Source organism: Hippoglossus stenolepis, chromosome 14 (assembly GCF_022539355.2).
Source record: "Hippoglossus stenolepis isolate QCI-W04-F060 chromosome 14, HSTE1.2, whole genome shotgun sequence".
Lineage (NCBI taxonomy): Eukaryota > Metazoa > Chordata > Actinopteri > Pleuronectiformes > Pleuronectidae > Hippoglossus > Hippoglossus stenolepis.
This window is the reverse complement of record NC_061496.1, coordinates 17,603,630-17,628,113: the sequence shown is the minus strand read 5'-3', so window position 1 is coordinate 17,628,113 and position 24,484 is coordinate 17,603,630. Positions and strand designations below refer to the sequence as shown.

The 24,484-nt window shown below is 40.5% G+C and overlaps 1 protein-coding gene across 1 annotated transcript in view; it reads right to left on the bottom strand.

Moving 5' to 3' along the window:
• Positions 1–24,484, bottom strand: part of ell (elongation factor RNA polymerase II) — a 32,993-nt gene that overhangs the window by 3,199 nt on the left and 5,310 nt on the right. Inside the window, exons 2-9 of the mRNA XM_047343128.1 lie at positions 19,191–19,235; positions 10,757–10,878; positions 9,433–9,596; positions 7,592–7,842; positions 7,367–7,491; positions 3,916–3,985; positions 1,160–1,766; positions 671–737 (exon numbers count right to left, since the gene is read on the bottom strand). Of these exons, the coding sequence (XP_047199084.1) occupies positions 671–737; positions 1,160–1,766; positions 3,916–3,985; positions 7,367–7,491; positions 7,592–7,842; positions 9,433–9,596; positions 10,757–10,878; positions 19,191–19,235 (1,451 nt within the window). The remainder of the gene's footprint in view (positions 1–670; positions 738–1,159; positions 1,767–3,915; positions 3,986–7,366; positions 7,492–7,591; positions 7,843–9,432; positions 9,597–10,756; positions 10,879–19,190; positions 19,236–24,484) is intronic.

The window sequence follows — 24,484 nt, the reverse complement described above, 5'->3', positions numbered from 1 at the left end:
ATCGTAGAGAGTGAGATTTCTAAATAACATTCAGAGACTTTGTGATGTCACAATCTAACAGTCACCGCTTTCAGCCATGTCACCAGCACTGGTCATGATCAGCACCAGGGCCGATCATCCAAACTTGGGATTTGGCTTCTCTGAGCATTTACCTGAAATCAGCTATAGTTTCATTCAATCTCTATGTCGTGAATGTTTTGTTTGACCTCTCGTTAAATTACTTTTAATATCGTTTTACTTTTTTCCGAAAAAAATCTTTTTAGAAACGGGTCCATCTTTAAGTTGCCATTTCTCCAAACCGAGACACAATGAAAGGTTACAACACTAATCAATTAATATGTTTTCACAAGAAGTTTTCAAGTTGAAACAATTCCATTTAGTTTAGTAAATTAAAAGTAAGATTTTTCAGATATATGAGCGTTTATTCATAATGGACATCAGAAACACCGACACTCTCACAAAGTCATACTAAACATGAAAATATGGGAAACATGTCTGGGTGCTCAGTTTCGACAGAGTTTTGAATTTTGATGTAAACTTGTAATCAGGCACCGCTAGTTTTAAAGAACCTTACAGCAACTGCACGAACTGTATGCGATAGGAAAATTACCTTAACTAGCATCATCACTTTTGATCTACAGAGACCTACAACTGCAAAACCTATACTCACAATAAGTAGTCTGCCACCTCAGGTGATGTTGAAGGAATACTGGTAGTGTTGCACATCCCGTTCAGACCTGAAACAAGATCAAACAGAACAATTAACGTTATTAATGGTATTTGTGTTGTCTCAGCTGTAGTGCGACTGGAGAGGAAACACCACAAAAGGTCATTCACTATTATCAGTTATTGTTGCTAAAAATTAATCTCTTAAACATGTTATCTGCTAAAGATGATATCTGCCAGTTGGAGTTTATTTGAGGTAACTGAATGCATAACGCTGAACAGCAGGGGTCTCCGTTTAATCAGTGAGTCACAGACGGGTCACATGATGGATCACCGACACACAGTGATGACTAAGTACTGTCTGTCCGCATGTGAAGAGCTCCTGTTATTCAGAAATCTCTTACCTGAAGCGAGTTGTGAAACAGATTCTGAGTAAATAAAGATGTTTCAGGCAGAGAAAAAAAGAGGACGTCTGTGCGTCTGTTGCTCTCACCTGTGCTTTTCTGTGGAATACTGTTGCTTTTGAGGTTTCCTGGGCTCATCTCACAGGCTCGATTAGGCTCAGGCACACGTTGCTCACGACTCTTCCTCTCCTTCTCCTTCCCTTGCTCCTTATCCCTGACCCTCTCTTTGCTCTTCTCCTTCTCTTTATGCTTTTTCGACTTCTTCTTGGATTTGCTGTTGAAAGATGTGAGGCTCTTGTCCCGAAGTCCTTCCAGGACTGAGTGTCCGGGAGATGATGTGCTGAAGCTGGGCACAGTGAGCGCCGTTGACATGTTAGCAGCGACCAAAGGAGGCCATTCTGACACCGCCGTTTCTTGAGAGTCACAATCTCTCCCATTGTGGCTGGAGTCATTGCTGACGTCCGACAGCGCTTCGAAGGGACGAGGGATGTCCAGCACAGGGAGCTGCTGGGAGCTGGATGTCACGCCACCTTCTGCCATGGAAACCACCTCTGCCTGCGCTCCTCCAGCCTCTCCTCTCCCATTGGAGGAGCTGATCTTGCCATTAACAGGGGCTGTCGTAGCTTTGCTAGCGAGGTGGGATATCCTGGGCTTTTTGTTGGCTAGAGGGTCAGTGAAGTCAGCAGCGGGCCGTTTCTGGCAGGAAAAAAGCAATTTTAGAGGCAGAACCTGAATTAGGGTTCAATATGAATTCAGTTCACCTTAGATTGAGCTGGGGGGGAAACTGCGAACCAGGTCAGAACAAATGAAAATGGTCTCAACTGAGGAGTGAGTGTACACACAGGAGGATTCTAGTATGAGCATAGAAAGTGGGGTCAAACAGTCTGAGGGTGGAAAAGTGGTCTAAGACTTTTGAAAACCATTGCAGATGGAGAAAGCATCACAAAGAAACAGAGTATAATAGGACGAGTATTCTCAGAAGTACTGTGATGTCTTCACAATACCAGGGATAACATTACAGGAAGGGCTCTTTTTGACCCAGCATGCGCTACTGTTTTTGGGAGTTGCCGACCCAATCACTGTGTGACCCAACAGAAGACTGGTATTCTCAAACTACAGCAGGAACCTGCAACACAGTGATTGCAACAAGCTAAGCAGTTATTACAATATTCATCTTCATTTTGGGCCAACAGCCAGATTACTTAACACTGTTTTTCTTTAGAGATCACATTTTTGGGAGGTCGCAGTTATGAAAACTTGTTATGAAAAGATTTTCACTTATGCGTTTAAGTGGAAAACAACTGGAAATGAAATGCTAGCATGGACTGGTTATTGTGGTTTAATCCACCTTAGTGCGGACATGGTTTTACTCCCTTTGCCTTGCAGCACTACCTGATCCATCCCCAATCTGTCCGATGTTTCGGTACAGCTTTATTTGTTTTCACCTCAGAATCTAAAAATGTTCTCAGGGTATAGTGTTTGCTCGTGTGTTTGTGTGCTGTGTTTACTGAGGGAGTGAGTGGAAAGCAAGGGGCATTCAGTAGGTGTCTGCCGGAGAAGAACCTGAGAGGAAGGAGCTATTAATAAAATAGTTCCCTCGACCTAATGGAAGAGTAAACAATGAACAAACTGGTCTGGATAGACTGAAAAAGAGCAGCAGGATAAGGAATGTGAAAATATGAATTAGGTGAAGAGTGAAAAAGAGTGCAACTATCCTGAATTGTAAAGTGGATGAAATTTCAGTGTTGGTTTAGAAACAGTGCTGTGGTACCAATTCAGAATAAATCTAATGAAACTGAAATTCACCTAAAAAGGGAAACAAATCAGTTTAAGGGAGAAAGTACTAAGAAAAACCCGCCATGGGAAAAACCAGAAAACCCCAGACAGCAGGGAGAACCCAGACAGCAGGGTGTAGTGTCTGGTAAAAATAGCTCTGTACATATTTTTTGTGAAAAGATGTGTATTGGACTATTAAAGATGTGTATATTTCCGATAATATAATTTCTACTGGATCAGCTGGAACAACTGAAGGCAAAGTAGCTCCGGTCCAATATTAGCTATGAAGAGTCGATTTGCACTCTGTTGAAGAAACATCAAGCAGTTCCCAAGTCTCAAAACTGAAAAGTCATTATGAAAATAGCCATGATTAAACTGTCTGACAACAGTAAAAAATAAGGGGAAATAGGCACCCATGTTGTGGAATGTCCTACCTTTATATTTAAGGTTTAGCGTTTCTGTGGAATCATTCAAAAACCACTTATGAACATACCTGTTTAAATTTAGATTTGCATGCACCAGGTCTGTCTCTCTGTGCACTTTACAGGACTCTGTATTCTTTTATTTAGTTTGTGTGTTTAGTTTGAGTTTTTTCATTTCAAATTCTATGGCCCCATCAAGCACTTTGTGACTCTTGCCTGGGAAAAGATCACATAGATACACAAATAAACTTAATTTACACATATTAAACACTAGTCTATAGACTTATTTCATTTTAACTTATCTTCTGTGTCTTTCTTTTCTGCTGATATTGTCTCTATCATTGTCCTTCTCATCTTTTTTCCATGCTTGTGTTGCGTACCTTTGCCATGATTGTAAAGCTCTTTGGCTCAACTCCTGTAGTTTTTTTGCTATGTAAAGAAATCTGACTTAACTATATACACATAGATATATATATATATATTTGTTTTATTTCGATGTCATTTCAATGCATTTGGCTCATCTCTTTCTGGGATTATTAAACCTCCCTAATTTACAAAACACACATCATATTCCAGTATTATGTGAACAGAACTTGTGGAAAAAAAGAAGAAAAAAATGACATAACTGGAAAGAATAGAAAACTCACCTGGGAGGGCGAGCTGCCGGCCGGCTCTTTGGGCGGGCTCTCTGGTGGAGGGGCAGAGCTGTTCTGTTTCCTAACAGAGTGAACACACAGGCAAACAAATATAAGAAAAAGCTTGATATGAAAATAATCTTTGCATACTTGGCGTGGCAGGGACCCAACTTTAAAGATTGGATATTTAGATCTGATCGTTCTTCCATTTCAAATGTTGCAAGCTTGTTCTTTCTAGTTTTACTTTCCGTGATTTAAGCTCGTAGCATAAGAAGCTTAAAATGCTCTGCTCCAAGAAGTGACACTCAGGCGAAAGATCCAAACTATGTAGCTGTCATTTTTGCAGAGCTAATTCTACAGATGCATGAGGGCATTAAAAACAAGTTACAACAGTCTCTTTGTGAGGCTGAGACGGTTGCTATGACAACTGAGTGAAGGAGGAGCTACTTGACAGAGCCGCATTTTATAACAACACTTCACACGCATGGACGGCGCAATTAAATCATTATTTAAATCCGTGCAAATTTTTCAGCAGTTTAAAAGTCTACAGTGTTTGTCATAGAACATTTAACATATAATTCAGCCATCTTTCTTTCTCCAAAGAAGAAAATGTATAATCTCACAGTTCACCTCATGTTTCCTTGAAGGCTGAACAGTTTTAGCAGCTAGTTCAAGACAAGTGACAAAGTGGTATGACTCCACAGTGACAGATATATGGGCCTGCAGCTCACGTTGGGTATTTGTAAAACCTGTACTTATGGTTTTTTAAAGGGGACGTACTAGAACGTACTCCATTTGATTGTTTTCAACTCCATGAGACTCTTTACTAACTGTAGTATTCAGGCCTGTATTTGGACTTGTCCAGTTGTGATCACATCAGCCAGGAACTATTCCCGTGCCAGATGAGAACAGAGCCTCGGATGTATTATGATGCATGAAACTGATCTCATTATGTGTCAGTTAAATTGGTCACATGGCAGCAGTGTCAAAACAAAGGGTCGCGCCATTATACAGCAATCCAACCAGGATAAGCAGTGTTTAACTTACAGCCAAGACAAAGTTAACTCTCAGTTTAACAGTCAACATATTGATCCAGTCTCTTTCTTTAAAGGATCAGTGTGTAGAATTTAGTGACATCGAGTGGTGAATTTGCATGTTGTAGCTGAATTACCTTCACCTAAGTGGTCTTAAAAACTCAAAAGGTGATAGTTTGTCCAGTTTGGACTGCTGTAAAAAACATGGCGGCCTCTGTAGCGTGGATCCGGTCCCGATGTAAATATAAAGCATTTAAGTATAAAGGGCCCATTCTAGGGTCAAGAAAATAACAATTCGTACAATTTAGATGAAACACACTCGTGAAAACATCACTAAGATTATTTTATATAACATTTCTGCCAATAGATCCCTTTCAACTAAATCTTACACACTGAACATTGAATTCATTCCGTGACTAACATGACATTTGATTCTGAATGTAAAAGAGCAGTTTGCACATGCACAGACCCTGCTGCCACGGCTGATGTCATTATCAGTAGGGGGCAGTTGGATACAACATGTCTTGTCAATGCCCCACCCTATAGTTCCAACAGGGTGCATGTGTGTGTGTTTGTGCGTGTGTCTGTGGTGGGGACAGTCAGATAGACAGGTGGTGGGAGCTAGGAGTGAGACAGCGGGCCAAGCGGTACAGCTAAACCTTGGACCGGTGCCACCTCACACATAGATCAGCATGTGCTAGAACAGTGTTGCATCACGTGCGCTCCAATCATGTTGCTGCGCTGCTGCGTGACTGAGTGTATTAGCTCAAAACTCTGGAGGAGCTGGGGAAGGGGGGAGGCGGTATTAGGTGGGAGGCTATGATTGTTAGTCAGCTGATAAACTCCCAAACAAAGCTCAAAGTACAGTAAAAACACAGACACACATGCCTGTACAAACAAAATACAAGCACGTATGTACACAACAGAAAAGACACAGAGTGGCCAGAAAAACAGGGATCCATATACACGAATGCAATACAACTTTTAATGTTGTATGTGATACTTATATGACAGAGTATTGGGGCCAAGATGACGGGAAAAAAATAATAGCTTTACAAGATTTAAGAAAAAAAAGCTACTTTTTAAAAAAGGGAATAAACAAGGAGAACCAGAGCTCGCCAGAGTTCTGCTCCTTCTGAATCCAATATCTTGAACCAATCTCATTGTAAAACTATGAAACCCCTTTGAATAACACACAGAAGTAACAATCAATATACAGTCGACCGCTACCAAACATTTCCTCCTTCACTACAGAGGCAATAGACACAATCTTGTCCTGATGCTTATGATAATATGGTGCTGATGAGTCAAAATATTAAGTATTACATTATTTGTGAAACTTATACTAAAGTATAACTTAACTCCATGCTCCACATGCCTCATTTTAACGCTGGTTGATCTTCTTAGATTCCCCATCTAAAAAACTTATGCGGCCTAAAATTATGACTATTTTCACATAATATTACGACTTTATTCTCCTCTATTCTGATTCACACATAATATTATTCAGACATAAAACTATGTGAGCATCAGTCGCAACAAAAGTGAAATTTCAGGTAAAGCAGCACAAGTTCTTTCGGTTATTCAATTTGAATGACCCAGCTGCCCTTAGCGTGCACCATAGGTACATTTGAGCTTATCATTGAGTGTAGGAGCCATTCCTGAGTCCACTATGCAAACACAGTTTAAGCTCAGAGCATTGCTGCCTGGTCTATATATAGCTAGCTGGGAGCTTGCTATTCCTTAGTGTCCCAGATCCTGAGAAACCCAATTTTTCTACTAGGAAGAGGGCCAGCAACTTGTGCTGTCAACAATTACAACACTTTGACAAAATTAAGTGGGTGTTACCCAAATTTTGCGCATCCATACTTCGGTACATAAATCATGACAGTAGGGAGAATAAGGGTTTCACATATCTCATATACCATAATCTCATAATTGAAAGATAAGGCAGAATTGTAAAGGCAGATTTCTCAACAATGTCTGGCAGCTGTATATTCACCCTGTGGCCTTAACACACCGCGGTCAACACAAACGAGGAAACACAGTTTGCAGTGTCACACTTACTCTACAACACACTGAGTTATAGCATAGGAATGGTCTACCCAGTGAAAGTAAATATAATGAAAGAAGCAGATATACTAAAAACATCCGTCACTTTACAAATCAGCTACTGTTGCTCTGAAGCTAAGGGACCTAATGCTTCTGGTATGAAACTTCTCCTAAAAAAGACTTTTCATAAACATTGCAAAACAACATCCTAACACTGACACTTAAAATCATCAGTAAAAATGAGAACTGTTAATTTCAACATTAGGCTGATAAAATAATCTTCACATCTAAACAGCAGAAAATCCTCATATAACATATATAGCAGCGAGGTGACGTGTGGGTTTTTAAAGTGAGAGTGATCCACATGCCTGACGTACCTAAACAAGATTCTCTTGAGTAGCTGCTGATCTCCTTCCGTGTAGCCCGCCCAGTCCTTCTGAATTTCCTTAAACAAAAAGTCCTTCAATGTGAAGGTGCTGTCTTTCCCATTCAGGTTTGCCACCTAGGTAAATACAGAGAAGCGATGGGTGAGTTTACTACTGTTTGACTGAAGGTGTGCGTGTGCGCTATAGTTAAGAGTGTGTGTGTTTGTGTGGTGAGACCTGTTGCAGGAAGCTGTCTAGGGAGTCTTTGTCTATAAGTGAGAGGCCATCTTTCTGCAACCTTAGGATCAGCTCAGGCTTCTTGTAAGGCTTGAGGCCCAGCAAGTGTATGAGACGCTCTCGGAGTGGCCGGTTCTGAATCGCCCCTTTCTTCAGAGCACTGCTGGAGATGATGACGGGCCGGGATGTTCTCCGCGATGGGGCAATGTCTGAGAGGCCAGGTGCCGGTTTCCGTATCTGAACCTTTTTGCCTGAAAGGAGTTACAGGGGAGAAGTTAGAGCATGACAGGTTGGCACATGGCTGATATCACTGTAATGACATTGAAATTAATTTTCTATTGGAAATCTACATGTTTCATTTGTCTAACCAACAATATTTAGAGGTGCACTTGTATGCACTTGTTAGTCGTTGAATGTACAAAATTGGACAATAAACCCTATTTGGAAATAATGATAAGAAATAACGTTGTGGCAAAGTGGAAGAAAACAAGGAGCAAAAGAGAAAGACATTCTGGCTGAATGGTTTTGAGAGGACATAAATCCTTCTCAAGTAAAAACAAGTTAGTACAGTTCACTCTACAGTTGAGTAATGAGTTGTGCTGAGAATTTCTGCTAATGGGAAACCTAATTGCTGGAGGAATTGTGTGAAATAAACTACAATCTACCAATGAAACAAACGCTTTGGCTGAAAAAGGACTCAAGTGACCTTTTGGTAGAGAGTCTAGTAATGGAGCAAACTTCTCCTTGGCCACTATTGCTATGTTACATGCAGACGTTTCAACATTCCTCTTCCTATCATCACATACTCTTCAGTTTCTTCAAAATTATTCCTCTTTAAATGTGTAAATATTAAATACTGAATGTGTTGTTTGACTCACTGCCAAACAGTGAATAGGCTTACAGTGGACGTCTTTCTTTGCAGGCAATGAGGCAGGGTCACTGTGGTTTTTTAACACTCAACACGATACGTTTTATAGTGCAGCTCACGGAACAAAACAAAAAGGTCAGGAAGTTGATGTGTTATGCCTGGAGACAGAAAGATGATCAGTGTGTATGTGGAGCCTCGTGTGTTTTCAATAAAGGGTCTTGTTACATATATGAGGCGTGCTGGCACTGGGCTGAGCCTCTGCCATTCAGCCATGGAACCAAACCACCTGTGTGGTCGGATGCAGCAGGGACTTGAGCCATTTATGTGTTTGCAGGGCACAGGAATTACTCCACTTAAAGTCATGCACTGAACTCCGGACATTTACAAGTGAGAACGCAAATATCCAAGATCCAGACATTTTCTGAAAATGTTCATGCCAGGCCCATCGTAAAATGTCTGTATAATGTCAGAGAGTGAGCCTATGTGAGAATACAGCGGGAAAATAAGAAAAATGCACTGCAAAACTGAACAAACAAAAAGAAAACAAATATCTCGGGATGAAAAAGATGAAAGAAGACAAAGATGTCGACTTAGAGAGACGAGGAGATTCAAGAGCTTTCGGTGATACGAATTGATGCCGATGTCGAAGTGCCATAAACAAAAACATGTAATTTCCACAGTGGAATTCATACATTATGTCCGGCCTCCTTCATGCTCTACCCAGGTGCCAATCCAGACACTGTTGCAGACACTTTCCTGTTGCTGTGAATGCATCTGACCTGGACAATACACCTGCTGTGACATGTTCCGGAGTTCACGTCTGAGAATGGCTCACATGTCGACTCCCAACACCTTTACGGTGTTGAAATAGAAATATCTTTTCCATCACCAAAAAGTAGACTTGATGAATACTGGTGGTCCGTGACTGAGAGAACGACTGATATTATCACGTGTCGGTATCATGTCTCCTCACCTACGTATCGCCCCCCAGGCTTGATGACGATGGCACTCCTACTGCGAGTCTCCTCCTCAACCTGAGCCATGTTCTCCCTGGCCTTCTGGTAGGAGTCGTCTGTGGCACATACTGTAATCTTGTCCTGGATGCATCCCAAACAATCCAGCTGAATGCTCCCTTCACTGCCAAAACACAAAGAGGAGAAGTTGAGAGAGGGAAACGGGGATTGAGTGACTAGAAGCTTGAAGGAGAGAATAGAAAGGTTAGAAGGGAATTGCTTTTCATTAAGAAGGTGCTGAATGATTTAGATAGCCAGTTATTGAAGTAGACAGGAAACAAACCAATATCATGTTATATTTTAGAGGACACTACTTCAAAATACTGAATATAAATGCACCAATACAGGTTCATTCTCAGTTTTAACCTTAAATCTCTCAATACTGTGCATTCATACGAGTTCAATTAAACACCCTGTTGGCACTAGTATTTTTAAAATTTCCATCCGACTGCGAGTTCCCACAGTGAGACTTACTGCCGCATCAAAACTCCATTCTTTCCTGACTTTTTCCGCTTTGATTCTCCACCACTTTGATTAGGTTTTGGCAGAAAATGAGATGGTACAGTTGCAGTCGGTGGAAGCTGAGCTCTTTCATTTGGGTTTTAGATTGGACCTCAAGGTTGATTAGGATCCAGTCAGGGATGCGGCTGAACTCCACCTGACCCACTTGTTAAAAATATTTTCAGAGCGACAGGGTCAGAAGCAGTCAGAGGAGCAGAGGAATCTCGCAGCCCTTCTTTTCTCTTTCTACTTCCTTCTGCTTCAAAACACATTTCTGGTTCTCTGATTCACACAGTATTTTTATACATTTGTTAGTCTACAGAAAATGTGCGGAATGAGTTTAAAAGGGCCTGATGCATGAAAGGGAATCACATTATGAGGTTTTGTGTCTTTGCTGCTTCTACCACAGAAACACTTGTAGTAAGACTGAGTGCCACAAATATTTAAGTTAAAATTAAAGCCAGGACCTAAAAATAAAAGCAATATTTCTATTTTCAACTACTTGATGCTAATTTTCACACTTGCTTTATTAAATATAACAATTTAATGCATATTTTATATTAAGGCTTCTGGTTGGAGCCAAAGTGCTCATGTGTTCATCAGTGGTGCCTGTTAGGCAGAGAGGCTTGGTGATTCACCTCAGGTCCTGATTATGTTAAACACATGGTCTGGTGTCAAAGAAGATTTAAGTTTGATTTTACAGTTTCTGAATGTGTTTCTGAGTAAGAGGAATTAGTTGCACATTAAGAGTGAAAGTGAGTGAGATACAGTGTTTGCTCTCACCTGGTTATGTACTGCTGGATGCAGTCAAAGCTTCCCTGGGGGTTATCTCTGCCCACATTCGACAGGTAGAAAGTAAACGTATGCAGTTCACTGGTATTTTCTGACCGTGGTATTGAAATTTTCTGTTGAAAACAAAAAAGAAAGAAATTCCCAAATGAAAACATGATTTTTTTTTTTTACACACACACTTTAATTTTCAGCCAGCACAAAGAAAGGAGCAAATCTATTCTAGATTAAACATGTTTTTCTGTCTGATGCATTCAGTGCTTTATACAAACATCAGCACTGCACACCTTACAAACGAGGCCATGCCGAGGCAAAGCAGTGAGTTAGCCTGAGGCATTTTCTTCCTGGCATTAAAAACAGTGAAAACCTCACAAATTGCAGCCAAAAGCCACTGCGTTCTCCTCTTACAGCTCAAATCTACCAAGAGAGCCTATGAGCTGCACTGTTTTCCAAACGTGTGATTGCAGGAGCCACACGTAAATTACTGTAGCAGAAGAGCTATGATAGGTATTTCTGCAGTCTGTGGCCTACCAAGCGGCTATGCACATCCTATTCCACCCCCATAATTACCTTCCTCCCACACTACAGGTGTTGCTTTTGGAAGACTCTGGATGAAGTGGAGTTAATCACAGTCAACTAGCTGCTGACTTACACAAACCATTTAAGTGACACCTGGGAGGAAGATGCTGACTTTGCGTTTTTAAATACATTTGACACTATAAAGTTCAGCATATGCTGAAAATGGTGAACATTCAATTGCAGAGTAAAGAGGCATGTGTAATCTTCTTAGAGAGAAAGCACTGGGCGACTCTGAAACTTGCCATGCCACTTTTCAATCTTATGCCACCTTAAAATAGTTTTGACACCCAATTAGGGTTCACACTCGATTTGCAATGGATAATGCAGCCTTAGCACCCTCGCTTGGAAATTCACATCTTCCTTACAAGCTCAAACTAAAGCCACGCATGGGAATGTTGGCACGGGTAGCTTAACGTTTGCCATGTAGCTGCACTACATGTTAGTTTTTGTTGTTTGTCAATTCATGTCAATGGACAGCTAGAATGACACCTTCTTTTGAAGTTGCTATTTAGCAACAATAACATCAAAATTATAGCTACTCCTTTTTTAAAGTGTGCATGCAGCAGTGGCACTGGTCCCTTGACATTGGCACTGGTCATCAAGATGGACGACATGAAAGCTGCCAAAATGTGAAGCCAAAGTTTGTCATCAAGATTGGTTAAGCGAGTGTTGGTGGGACCACAGCTCCATCCCTGATCACTTCTGCACAGGCAGCATTCATATAATTATTTTAGTATACAATTATTTGTGTTGATAAATATATTATTTAAATTTTTAAAAAAAATTACTACATCAGTTTGTGTATCAGTACTTTTTGAACATTTTCAGCACATTTTAACAATAACACTGATAACAGTGATAATTTTGGTCACCATCATTGTGATACAGAATTTACACACCATGTCATCTCTACAAACAGCCTAGAAGCTCTGTTTGCCTGAACATGAATTCAAGTGGTGTCACAGCCAAGGACGGTGCATGACACTTAGCCAGGAAAAGAAAGCCGACTTTACCAAAGACCCTGGTTCAGGTGCTTCTGACCAGTGAGAAGCTCAATGAGAGCGACCTAACCTACATCACTGCTCCGGTGACTCACTGACTTCTACATCGATGCACGGACTGACACGCGGTCAGAGTGTACAGGCAGCTGTCCTTTTATTTGCCTTCCTGGAAAACCTTTTACCACATGTTCACCACTTTAAGTCCAACACACTGATTCGGAGTAAAGTCAAACAGAATGGAACAGTGACCACTTTTGGCCACTTTTAGAAGGCTCTGGTTCTGGAAGTAAATTTCCAGTTTCCTTTTCTCCCCCATTGTCGTTTCAGAAAATTCTTTTAAAAAGAGTTTTAAGCCGACCAGCTACAAGATGAAATGGGACCATAAAACATTTGATTCGTAGCAAAAAATATGTGTGTGTGTATATATATATATATATATACACACACACACACACACACACACACACACACACACACACACACACACACACACACACACACACACACACACACACACACACACACACACACACACACACACACACACACACACACACACACACACACACACACACACAGGAAAAGGGTAGAAAGGCAAAAGTAAAATTGTGTACATCATGTTTTAAGATTGAAGAAACTACATATCCCATAAACCAGCAAAAAAACCTTTCCAACAATCTCCAGCGAGCTTCCTCTTGCATTAAACCTTTCCGCCCCTTTGGACTCTTTTCCTCATCACTAAGAAACCGCAGCATGGTCGAAAAAGGGAAATCATAGTTGCTCTGTGGAAACTTAATATTACGCTGAACCATCTAATCTTAACCAACATGATTTTCACAGCGGTGGTACACATTTCCATGGTAACGGTGAGCTATTACACAAGAGTATTGTGGGTAGTGTAGTACTCCTTGACATCATGAATAAAACATCATTCTTAGGATGCAGTTGATAGCTTACGGGCTAAGCCTTCTACAGGAGCACATAACATCGTTTCACAATCTCGTAGCTTGTGCTAACTCTACCTTGGACGGTAACAATGTTACGGCTGATAATGAAAATCTCTATACACATAATTAATGGGATTTCTACTTCCAGAACAACACTATTGAGCTTTATTAATACGTGTTCTCTGACCATGCTCTGGACTGTTTCGACTGTTGTGCTGGGTTAGAATGGCCAGTTTCCAAGCCACCTCCACATATCCATATTCATTATTGTCCACCTCAGTATAACAAAACATGCACTACCTCTGCTACAACCTACCTGCTAAAGATAAAATAATAATGAATCAGAGATCAAGCTGCCAGTGTTGCCACTGCTATCATCAGAGGAGTCGATTTAAATATCCCGGTCACGACAACATCACCAACATATTCCCTTGCCTCTCTGCTATAAAATGTGGTTTCGGCAAAGAGAAAAATGATTTTTTAATCATTTAGCTCCCTGCAGTTAAGTGTTGAATGAGGGTGTTAAAAGCTGTTAAGTGAATAGCTATGCCCACTCTCAACCACATTATAAACATTATAAAATAGATGTTTTTGTGGGAAGAGGAGCGACAGTGATAGAAGCTCTACGGAGCTGGAAGGCATCTACATGTGCAGCTGCCAGCTGGGACAATTTGAAACATACTGATGTCAAGTTTATGTTAAGATAGAGAGGAACAAAGAAGACGTGTTGAGTACATGAATCCAAAGATGATTAAGAGGCAGAGGAACTGAACTGAAAGGCAAGGCAAGGCTCAGCGGTGTGACTCAGCTGACTCACATTGTAGAAGGTAAAAAGAGTGAGAAGTGAAAGAGGCCAAAAAAAGCCACCAACTGGCTCAGGCGCAAACTTGAAAGTGTTTTAACCACAGCATGCATAGGATAATTTACTCATCCAGTGATGAGAACGGCTTCTAAAGAAAATGCGTAATCATGAAGATGAAAGCCGACACACCCTGTTGGTTGTTACTGAGTGGAGCTTCCCTCTAGTCTGACTTTGAATTTAGACAACACAACTGTGTCTTTGTGTGGATGTTGGTGACGAGCTATTGAATAAAAAAGTAATGCATGTTGTATGAATGATGTGAGGCGTGATGTGCACACGTGAGATTTTCATGTTAGAAATTTTGAAATGTTTGTTTGAGATATATAACATGATCCCAGTCTAAAATAAAGTAGAATTATCAGGACAATGTGTTCATGTGTGTGCGTCATTTTAACAATCTCCTAAAAACAAAGATATTCAGTTCAAATAGGCACATCTGCTCATGTATAAGCAAATTGCAATCTACCATTTGTTGACAGAACAAATGGTAGATTGAACAGGGACTAGCTCAGAATATTAAAAAAACACAAAATCACAAAATCAAAATAACTGGATTCAGGACATCAAGCACATGTTTTCTGAACTGATCTGACAGGAAAAACAATAGGGTCCTCGCACTGTCAGTGCTCAGGCCCTAACTACAATGAGTGCCATACCACTGCTAAGTCCCAACAGTTCCCAAAACCACATTTAAATTCACCAGATCTTAATTCTTTCTGCACCAAATTGCACAAACTCATAAATATCAGTCACATAAACATTCTCTCCTGACACATACCACATGCTTCCAACAAGTTTCATGGTAATCCGTCCAGAAGTTTTTGCGTAATCCTGCTAACCAACAGAGACAAACAAACGCAGACCAACACATAACCCTCTGTTGGACATAATAATCTAGCTTTAGATACCGTAAACATTCTTTTGTAATCCCAACTACTGTCTCCTCATAGAAAGAATAACAATAACAAACACCAATGTTAAGAATCAGTTTAAGGTGTAAATTAAGTTCCTTTCGCTGGAAGCTTCAAGAACTTCACCCTGCTTTGCTAAAACCTAGACAAAACAGAGCAATGGAACTAATACTTCTGTGCACACATTAAAGAGCATTGAGAGATTTCTTAAAGACGAGGTGAAGGGCAGGGAGTGAGAATGAAACACCGTCTCTAAGTAATAATCCCCCTTATGCAGCTTCTTCTTGGGGTGGAAGTGGATCGTAAAACCACCCCCTCTGTGTTTTGCAGGCAGCTAGCCTCATCTTCTCATTCTACACGGCATCAAGCAAACAATGGCTCTTTTCAGGCTGGGGGTCGCTGAAGAGGACTGACCCCCACACACTTCATCCAGACTTCTGTACAAGGCCAGGGAGGAAGCGGAGGAGGAAATAGATATGAAAAGGGAAAATCAGAGAGACAGAGATAAGACCCTGACACGCCATGAGAACTACAAAGATTTAGTGCCGACTGATTAAATGCTTTTTTCACACTGCAAAGCCAACAATCAGCTGACCCTTGACATGTATGGGTGAGCAGCTCCGACATGTAAATAACTCATCCTGCTGTCCAAAAAAACATAATGTGGCAGGACAGCACAACATCCATTCATCCATTATCTATCTACCTTTTGAGGGTAGCGGGGGGATCTGGAACCAATCCCAGTGGACAGGGGGCAAGAGGCAGGGCGCAACATTTACAGGTCGCCAGCGTGTAACAGGGCCAACATTCAGAGATCAGTTTACACAGAGACCATTCACACTCACACCTAAGGTCGTATTAGAGTATACCTAACCCCAATCTTGGACTGTGGGAAGACGCCAGAGTAGCCGGAGAAATACCACGCAAACATAAGGAGAAGATGCTAACTCTACAAAGAAAGACCCCTGACGAACTGAGATTCGATTTCCATTGTCTAATAATATAGTTGGAAAATTGAGATAATATCTGATAGGAAACAGAACCTGGGACAAAAAAAAGTTTAGTTTCAGCTCGTTTTGTCAGAAGTCGTCAGTAGAAGGAAATAAAACTGAGGCAAAAAATACCAAAGAAACTAAACCAATGTGATTCACGCTCAGCCAACATCTGCATATGGCACAGGTCGATTGCTGTCAGTGGCGTCAGATACACTGTAAAATATGCAGTTGATGTTTAGACACATACCCTCTACAGAGTGTCAACTTGGGTTTTCAGAAGCGGAGAACAAACAGCATGTAGAGTGACAGACGGAGAGGGTGTGTGAGAGTGGGAGAGAACAACATGTATAGACCAACTCTGTTCATTCATTGCCACAGGCCAATTGTGCAGCGTTAATAAAGGAAAGAAGCATGTGTCTCCCACACTCAACAACACACAAACTGCACATAACAACAGAATGCTTAAAGTCATATCAACAGCCAGAATGGTATTAGCAAGAGAAATAATACCAGAGCGTGGATACAGGCCATTAGGTTTTTCTGTATCAGACACCTTTTATAAAGCCACGTGTGGTTTTATTGGGCCACTTAAATTCTGAATCCGAACCTGAATGGAAAAATACCTCACAAATTTCATCTGCTTTTTCTCTTTGAATGTTTGACTCTCTAAAGGCGCTTTGGTGTGTGTGTGTCAGAGCTCACAGAGGGCTCTACCAGATGAATGAATATGAATGAATGAATGAATATGGGATGTCATTGGGACAGCCAGGCCATCTGCTCTGTAATTTAGCCACTTTCTCATTTCTGACTAGCATTCTGATCTCAGCAGCAACTGTTTTTCCTCTGGAGTGGGCCTGCGGCATTAATAAAATGAATTACTTTTCTTCTGGCAGCCTAGAATCATCAGATAACAAACATCAGTTCTACCCATTGAATCGTGCAGCTGACAAACATGACTACACATGAACCACGTGCATGTATACATATGCATGTGTTCTCACATTTCAATGTACGGTAAAAAGACTGGTTATGTAGAACTGATCCTCTTGCTGCAATATTCATACAAGAAACATGATTATCAAAAGGGCTTTGCTATTTACACATCAACTTCCAGAGCAGATTTGATGTTCACAGATACTGGTTGAATGCAGGACACTGCACCAGTTCCAATTTTACACGAATATATTGACGGCAGGATAGTAGCATTACGCACATCAGAACTCCTGAAGGAGATTGTCATAGATGTAGTTGGAATATTAATTACATTCCACTGTTATGGAATTGTTTTAACACAAAATAGAAGGCCAGCTTAAATAATACACTTTTTGTTGTAAAAGGTGCTTGTGGACCATTGCTTTTGATGAAATATATATTGCAATAATTTTAAATGTTGTTAATTTGCCATACGTGACAGGTAATGATTTGTGAATATGGGATATACAAATAATTTGATTGATAGATTAATAATTGATTAATTTTATTGCCCAGTCCTACTTCATGCTCAACAACCTGTGTGTTTGTATTAAACAGAACTATGGAGAGAATGAGATGCTAGGAGATGTCGTACTACTGCATAAAATGGTTCTTCAGTTGTCTGAAAGAAGTGTTTGCTTGTTACTGTGTAGTGCGATGCCTCAGACACGAAAGAGCGATATGTTCTTTTAGGTAGGGCTGCAGCTGTATACCTGCCCCAGAAAGTAACACACTTAACCACATTTCCTACAAGTAGTATTATTATTGTTCAATCATCACTACAATAACCCTTACAAGGAAGTAAAACAAAAGTGTTTTTTGGTTGACCGTGCGAGTACACCCTCCTAATGTCACTGCTGACATCTGTTGCAACTCTAAAGCTTTATGGGGAAGAGCTTCAGGATAAACAACACAATGACCCTCCTTTGCTTTGCAAATGAAGAAATGTGCACACATTCAACCCACATTTCTCAGTATTGTGCCAACCTACGCTGGAGCTTTATATATCACATCTGATGACCTATGATAACCTGTGTGTCACTGTGTGCATCTTTGTGTTGGGTCACCCAGACACACCCACACATGCAGACATTGTAAGAGTGTGTGTGTGTGTGTGTGTGTAAAAGGAAGTAAATATAACAGTGGGTTGTGACAGTCATGTCCACAAACAGCCAATACAACGTTTAGACATGAGGCAAACCTCAAATGAACCAGGCCACTGGATTTGTTTCCAAACTGAAACTCTTATGAGAGCAAATATGAGCATGTCTGACTGGGCAGGCTCATACATGCAAACCCAGTGTTTTGCACAAGCACTAAGCAGCTCCTTATACAGAAAATACTTGTGAGCACGAGGACGATTACTGTCTGCATGTGGAGAGTTAATTACTCATATAGGGCATACTGGAATCCATGTGACAATTCTGTCATTATGATTAAGAAGCAGCTTACTTTCGATGATATAAGAACATTTCAATCAAATTCATTGTACTTGCTAGCCACTATTGCAGCTTAGAGGCAAGGCAGGCAGTGACAAGTAGGGGTAACTTTAACTACAAATAACAGCAGAGACGTCTCTTCTGTTTTGATCCTGTTCATCTATTCTCTGAATACTTTCCTTGCATTACGACTAGCGCTTCATATTGGTGATAGTAAAAGGAATTTGGTTGAAACTTGACCAGATAGTGTCCACGAAGACAACCACGATGCGATAGGTCACCAACATGTAATCAGCAACAGAGAGCCGGCTACATTCCCGTTTCGAAATTAGAAAAGCCTCAGTCCACAATATTACAGTCATAACAGGTAAATTAAGAAAGACTACAGACACAAAGAGACTTATCCTTTAACATCAAAGTTCATCATCAGCCAAGCTTCCTACTATGGACAGGACCATGATATTTTTCTATACCTTGTGGCCAGTAGCAGGAGAAGCTGAGAAACATTGGCATGCACAGGTCTCAGTGACAGCACAAGACAAATGCTTTAATAAATTCAGAACATATTGTATATAGCTGTGTCATTTTGGAAGAAAAAACAATAACTAGCTTTCAACCAGTGTTACCCTATGAAAAATGTTAACATATATTTTTATTCACGTAAACAATACTGAGGGTGCATGTAATTGGGGGAGACTGTGAGGGAGAGAAAGATGTCTTACCCCTTGATTTCCATTAAATCTGATCAATGGTCGTGATGACAGCACCTATAAAACACAGATAATAACAGCAGTGTTAAATCATTTTCAAGGTAAGCACATTAGAAGATTTCATTAAGACAAATTTTCAGATAACATCTTGTAGGTTCAAGTCCCTCGAGTAATGAACTTCTTATACCAGAAGCTTCAACCATTCAATGAGGAAAAAAAGCTAAGAAACTATTAATTTAACATTATATTAGATTTAAGATATGTTTGTGTAATGGAATGTCAATTAATAAACATAAACATGATACCGATATGTCTGTGAAAGGCTCATATTGGGCGATTTTATAAACTGATAAATCTGTCGAGCTCTAATTTCAAATATTTAGTTTCAGTATTTGAAATTGAGTGACTCAAACAATCAGCAGTATTTTAGTTCCCGAAGAGAAAACTCCTTCAGAAAGTAATTGAAAGAGGAAAACTATGTCGAGGTAATCAGGAAGTTAACAGTGCTCCAGTTCTGGTGTAATAGAGCAGCAGAGTAACAATTTGCATCGATAATTGTCGTGTTTAAGTGGCAGCGATAAGTTAACATTCATGGACATCAAAAAAACAAGAACAATTCATTTCTAACGTGCTGCTGCTTTAAAGGATCAAATGGAATCAAGTGAGAGACTGAGACTAAAAAGGTTCAAAGCAGGACGAGCCTATTAAAAGACACAACATGCTCTGTATTCCTGCCTGAACCCTGACCCTGAGACACGCAGCATGCACACAGAGACTGGTGAGCTTCTGTGTGGCTTCATTTACACACTTCACATCACAGCATTCACTTTACTCACTTACAGTCCCAATCAGTGTTTGGTGTCAAGTTGGCATTAAAATATGAGCTTAGTATTCTTCATCACATTATCCCCAATAGTATTGTGGATCATGCAGACACAATCAATACAAAAAATATCAGTAGATTTTTACGGAGGTCATGATATCTGCATTTGTTTTTTTGTTAGTTAGTCCATGCCAGCAGTCCCACTCTTACTAAAGTGAGGATGCCTGTTGGTCTGGGCCATATGGAAACATTTTTAATCACGATATTTGTATATATATATATATATATATATCACGATATAAATCAAATCACTCTGTCATTTCTACTTTAGATGGTAAAAAAGATTAGTGGTATTTCCTGTCTTTGCAGGAACATGCTTTCGATCAAATTTGCCCAGCCCTAAAGTGGAGCATACACAGTTAGTGCGTACAGTTTGGGACATCTGCATGAGGGTCTGTGCCTACCCTTGCGGACATGGGTGGATGACATTTACATGACGAGGACCACAGTGGACTGGCAGACATGGTAACTATGAATTCGCCTTACTGTGATTGCACGGCCTTGGCGGAGGTATACATTCTACTGAGTAGTGATATTTATTTGATATATATGGATATGACATGTAACAAATGGTTAAAACAACTGGACGTTGTCATTATGTGTTATGTGCTTTAACCATTAGGCCACAAAATGTGTGCCATGGCCAATGACATATTGTTAAGTGAATCAGTACCACAGTTATAAAGCCAGTACATGATATAAAATGATTCTCTTACTGTAATCATTGTAATGCAGCTTATTTATTTTCATAGCAGCCAGCCATTTATAATGATATCCATATAGGATATGTCGGGAAATGAAGTGATTGGGGTCACTGGGTTATAAAAAGCCACGGTGACATTATGCCAATGCATCGCTCCCTTTAGTTACTGCTGTTCTGTGAAAAATTGATTTGAGCAAATGGATTGTGCTCACGTCACACATGCGGAAGGCTGTGTAAATATTACCCAGACTTTACTTCCAGAACTTTGGCGCCTTCAAATAATTTTGCTAATCCTTGGTGTTGCTAAACTTGTTTCACCAGCTGCATGGGTACAACAACTTGCCAGCCAAGCCTTCACCAAGTCTGGTGTAATAATTGATTGCCTTTATAGCCAAACAACTAAGCAGAAAAGGCCGGATTCTTCCTAAGTAGTAGCATGTTCAATAGCTTCTGACAAACCCACTCAGGATCATGAGGTTGTGTTTTTATTGATGATGTAGGAAAGAAGCAAACCACTGTTATGAATATTTTGTGAGCAACCAAAGACGGTTTCAGTTTGTACTGAGCTCTGAACAGTCAAAAGCTCCCGAGGAACGTCAGACCTTTCATGGAGCCACACTCCCTAGCTTCCCCCTGCAATGTTTAACACAGCACCAGTTTTAGCACTTCCAACCACCCTGTACCCCTCCCCCATCACAGTGCTGCGAGCATAGTGCTACCCTCAGCCTGTTCATTTGAATGGGCTGCTGACATGTCACTATTTTCTGGGACCTGAGCCCAGAATGTTCCACAGAGCTAACCTTAGGGACAGAGTACGGGTCCTGAGCGTGGATCGATGACAAGGCCATGGATGTTCTCACACGCTGCCAAACAGTGACAGAATGGGGATCAACTGGACAGACGCAGCTAATGATAAAACTGAACTGATGAAAATGTTGTTCCTACGACACAAAAGCTTGTCTTCTTGTTGTACTTTGTCCAGCATTATACACAAACACTGACCTGAAGTTCTCCAACGATATTTTGTGTCCAAATGTTTTAACTGCTGCACAACTTAATAGTGATCACAATTTAACATGATCCGGAAGTCTTTTTGATCAGCATATACATTTAATGATCCAAAATCGGTCATACAAATAAAGTTTAAAAACCTCCCTGGTCGACTTGGTCAAGTTCAAATCTGTGCAACAGTTTAATTGGGTATAAAATTGACAAGTTAAGCTACAAACCATCTTGAAACCTTACAGAGAACATCCGGAACACATAGAGAACTGTTCATCTTATCGCCGTCACACTTGTCATGTGTGTTGTTAAGGGCCTAGGGAAGGACGGTGTCGAATTTGGTGTGATTTGGACATGTGATACGTTCAATATTGATAAACTGAACTAACAGGTGACCATAGCAGCAGCGGCGGTTGGCTTTCTTCAATGTAAGTGATGTCACAATGACAGCGTGTTCATGGCAACGACAACCGATTCTTCTGTTCAGGGTTCTGCATACTGAGTCGAGCTACACCGAACTTTGAATAAACAGGTGAACAGCTCTTTGTGCAGCAGCTATGGCGAGGCTTCAGTGTCCTGTGGACTGAGTCCTGCAGCCGCCCTTTACTTGCCACGGCTCAGTTACTGCAGGTCACCTTTACAGTTTCAGAAAGAAAGCTGCAACCCGCACCACCACAGCCCATTCCAAACAGGCATGTTTAGAACGAGCACTGCAAAAGCAATTACAAGATGCTATATTATGACAGTTTATGTCAGTGAGTTTGAATTTAACATATTAGGATTTTATCGGTGCAAGAACCTAGCTGTTAGTCGTAGAAAATGACCAGCCTCTTGATACAGGCTCAATAGATCAAGTTAAATTATTTCCCCACACAGTGTAACTCTACTCTTTCGCTCATGTTGCAATGCCAATGGGTTTCTTTGTTTTGTAGTAAATGCATACAGGAATAGCCATATCCAAATCCCTATGGGTATTGGCCGTGGCACCCAAATTGTCATGTGTTAGGTTACATACGTAGCTGTCATAATGATGGGATGTTCCACCTGTCTAGTATTTCAGTGGTGGAAAGAGCACAGTGTGCTACGCACTGTGCAAGTGTGAGATGGTACTGAGTGTACCCACTCTCAATATTAAGTGTGCATGCATCATTACGGAGTGTGCCCAGTGTGTGAAACGTGGTGTAATAGTCTAGTCTTTAAAATAGCTATGACAGAGGAGTGTCAAGCGAGTATTTGAAGTGACACAGTTTGCACCTAGGCTTAAGTGGACCTACTTGTTGGTATATTTACTTTAACTGGTTCTTCATTGCTCGAAAGAAACCCTTTGAGGTTTATAGTGTTTTCCATCTCATGACTGCTGAGCTACCTTTGATCTTATGCTTGAAATGGCAGAACAAGTTTCTTTTGTTTTGCACCACTTGTTGGTTGTGAGGAGAGGATCAGGACATTTATATTGTTTTCACACAGGAACTGCGAAAAATGTCAGGAAAATTGGGTGCAGACATTTTGCCTTACACATATGAAGAGCGCATGAAGACAGCATGGGATTGTCTTGGGGGTCAGACGCGATCACAACAGAAACATTTCTTTGCGAGGGGTGACGTCTGGGTGGGGCATATAGGAGGCAGGACATTACATATATATTGCACTGCAGAAACCATGTGTGTTTGTTTATAGCACATTGAAGTTGATGGGAAGCTACTGAGTCAGCAGTGATATTTATACTTGCTGAAACATTCAAAAATATTTGCATTCTTCCAGTTTAATGTCCATAGGGTGTTAGAAACTTCAACAACACACCCACTCTCTTTTCCAGAGATCAACCATTATTTGTCCAGTTACTCCATTTGGTCTTCTTGGGTTAACCTTAGGTCATGATGGTTTATTTTATGAGGCTTATGTATAGCAAAACTGTGCAGTGAGACATCAATTGAAAATCCCACTATTATGCTTGCCCAGTTCCCTCACAAAATAACTGCCAACCACTGTATGGTGTTGTTGGCTACAGTAACATTTCTGTTAAGTGACACCTGATGTCTGTGAAGGACTACATCTTTGTTGTTTTAACAGATTCATCCAAAATGCAACATGAGACCACTGTTTTCACAATTATCTGTGTTTGCAAGCCAAAGAGTGTGGACAAAACATTATGGTTTCACTTGGATGTGTCACGACTGAATGTTGTCATCAGCTCCAGTACAATTAAAAAAAGCACAAAATGTGATATTTAGCAGAAAACTGAAGTGAGTTTCACTTTTTTCCATCATATAAAAAGAATCTCATTACAGTCCAAAAGCTATCTTCCTCTGGTCAGACAAACATTGCCACCATTTGTTACCTGGATTTAACAGATGTTATGTTCCCTATTACAGTTGTTGTTATTACAGCTTGGCTCAAAAGCAAAGTGTTGATAAAAAATGTCTTGTTTATATACTTTTAATGTAAGAGAGCAGCATATAATCCAAGCAAAGAAGTCCAGTTTCATTACTGGCACTTCCAGTGGCTTTCGGTGAAGACTCCCACAATCACAGTGACTCTGCCTCATGACTCGTGCTGCTTGAATATTCAATTGCTACAGGACTTAAAATAAATAATGTAGCCAACAGTAGTTTCAACCATCTGTCATTTTGTAGGAACACAACATATAGTCGCATAGATGGTTGAAATTCATGACAAACAAAAGTAGCTCAATGGTCATGGGATTCTGTCAAGTTTTAT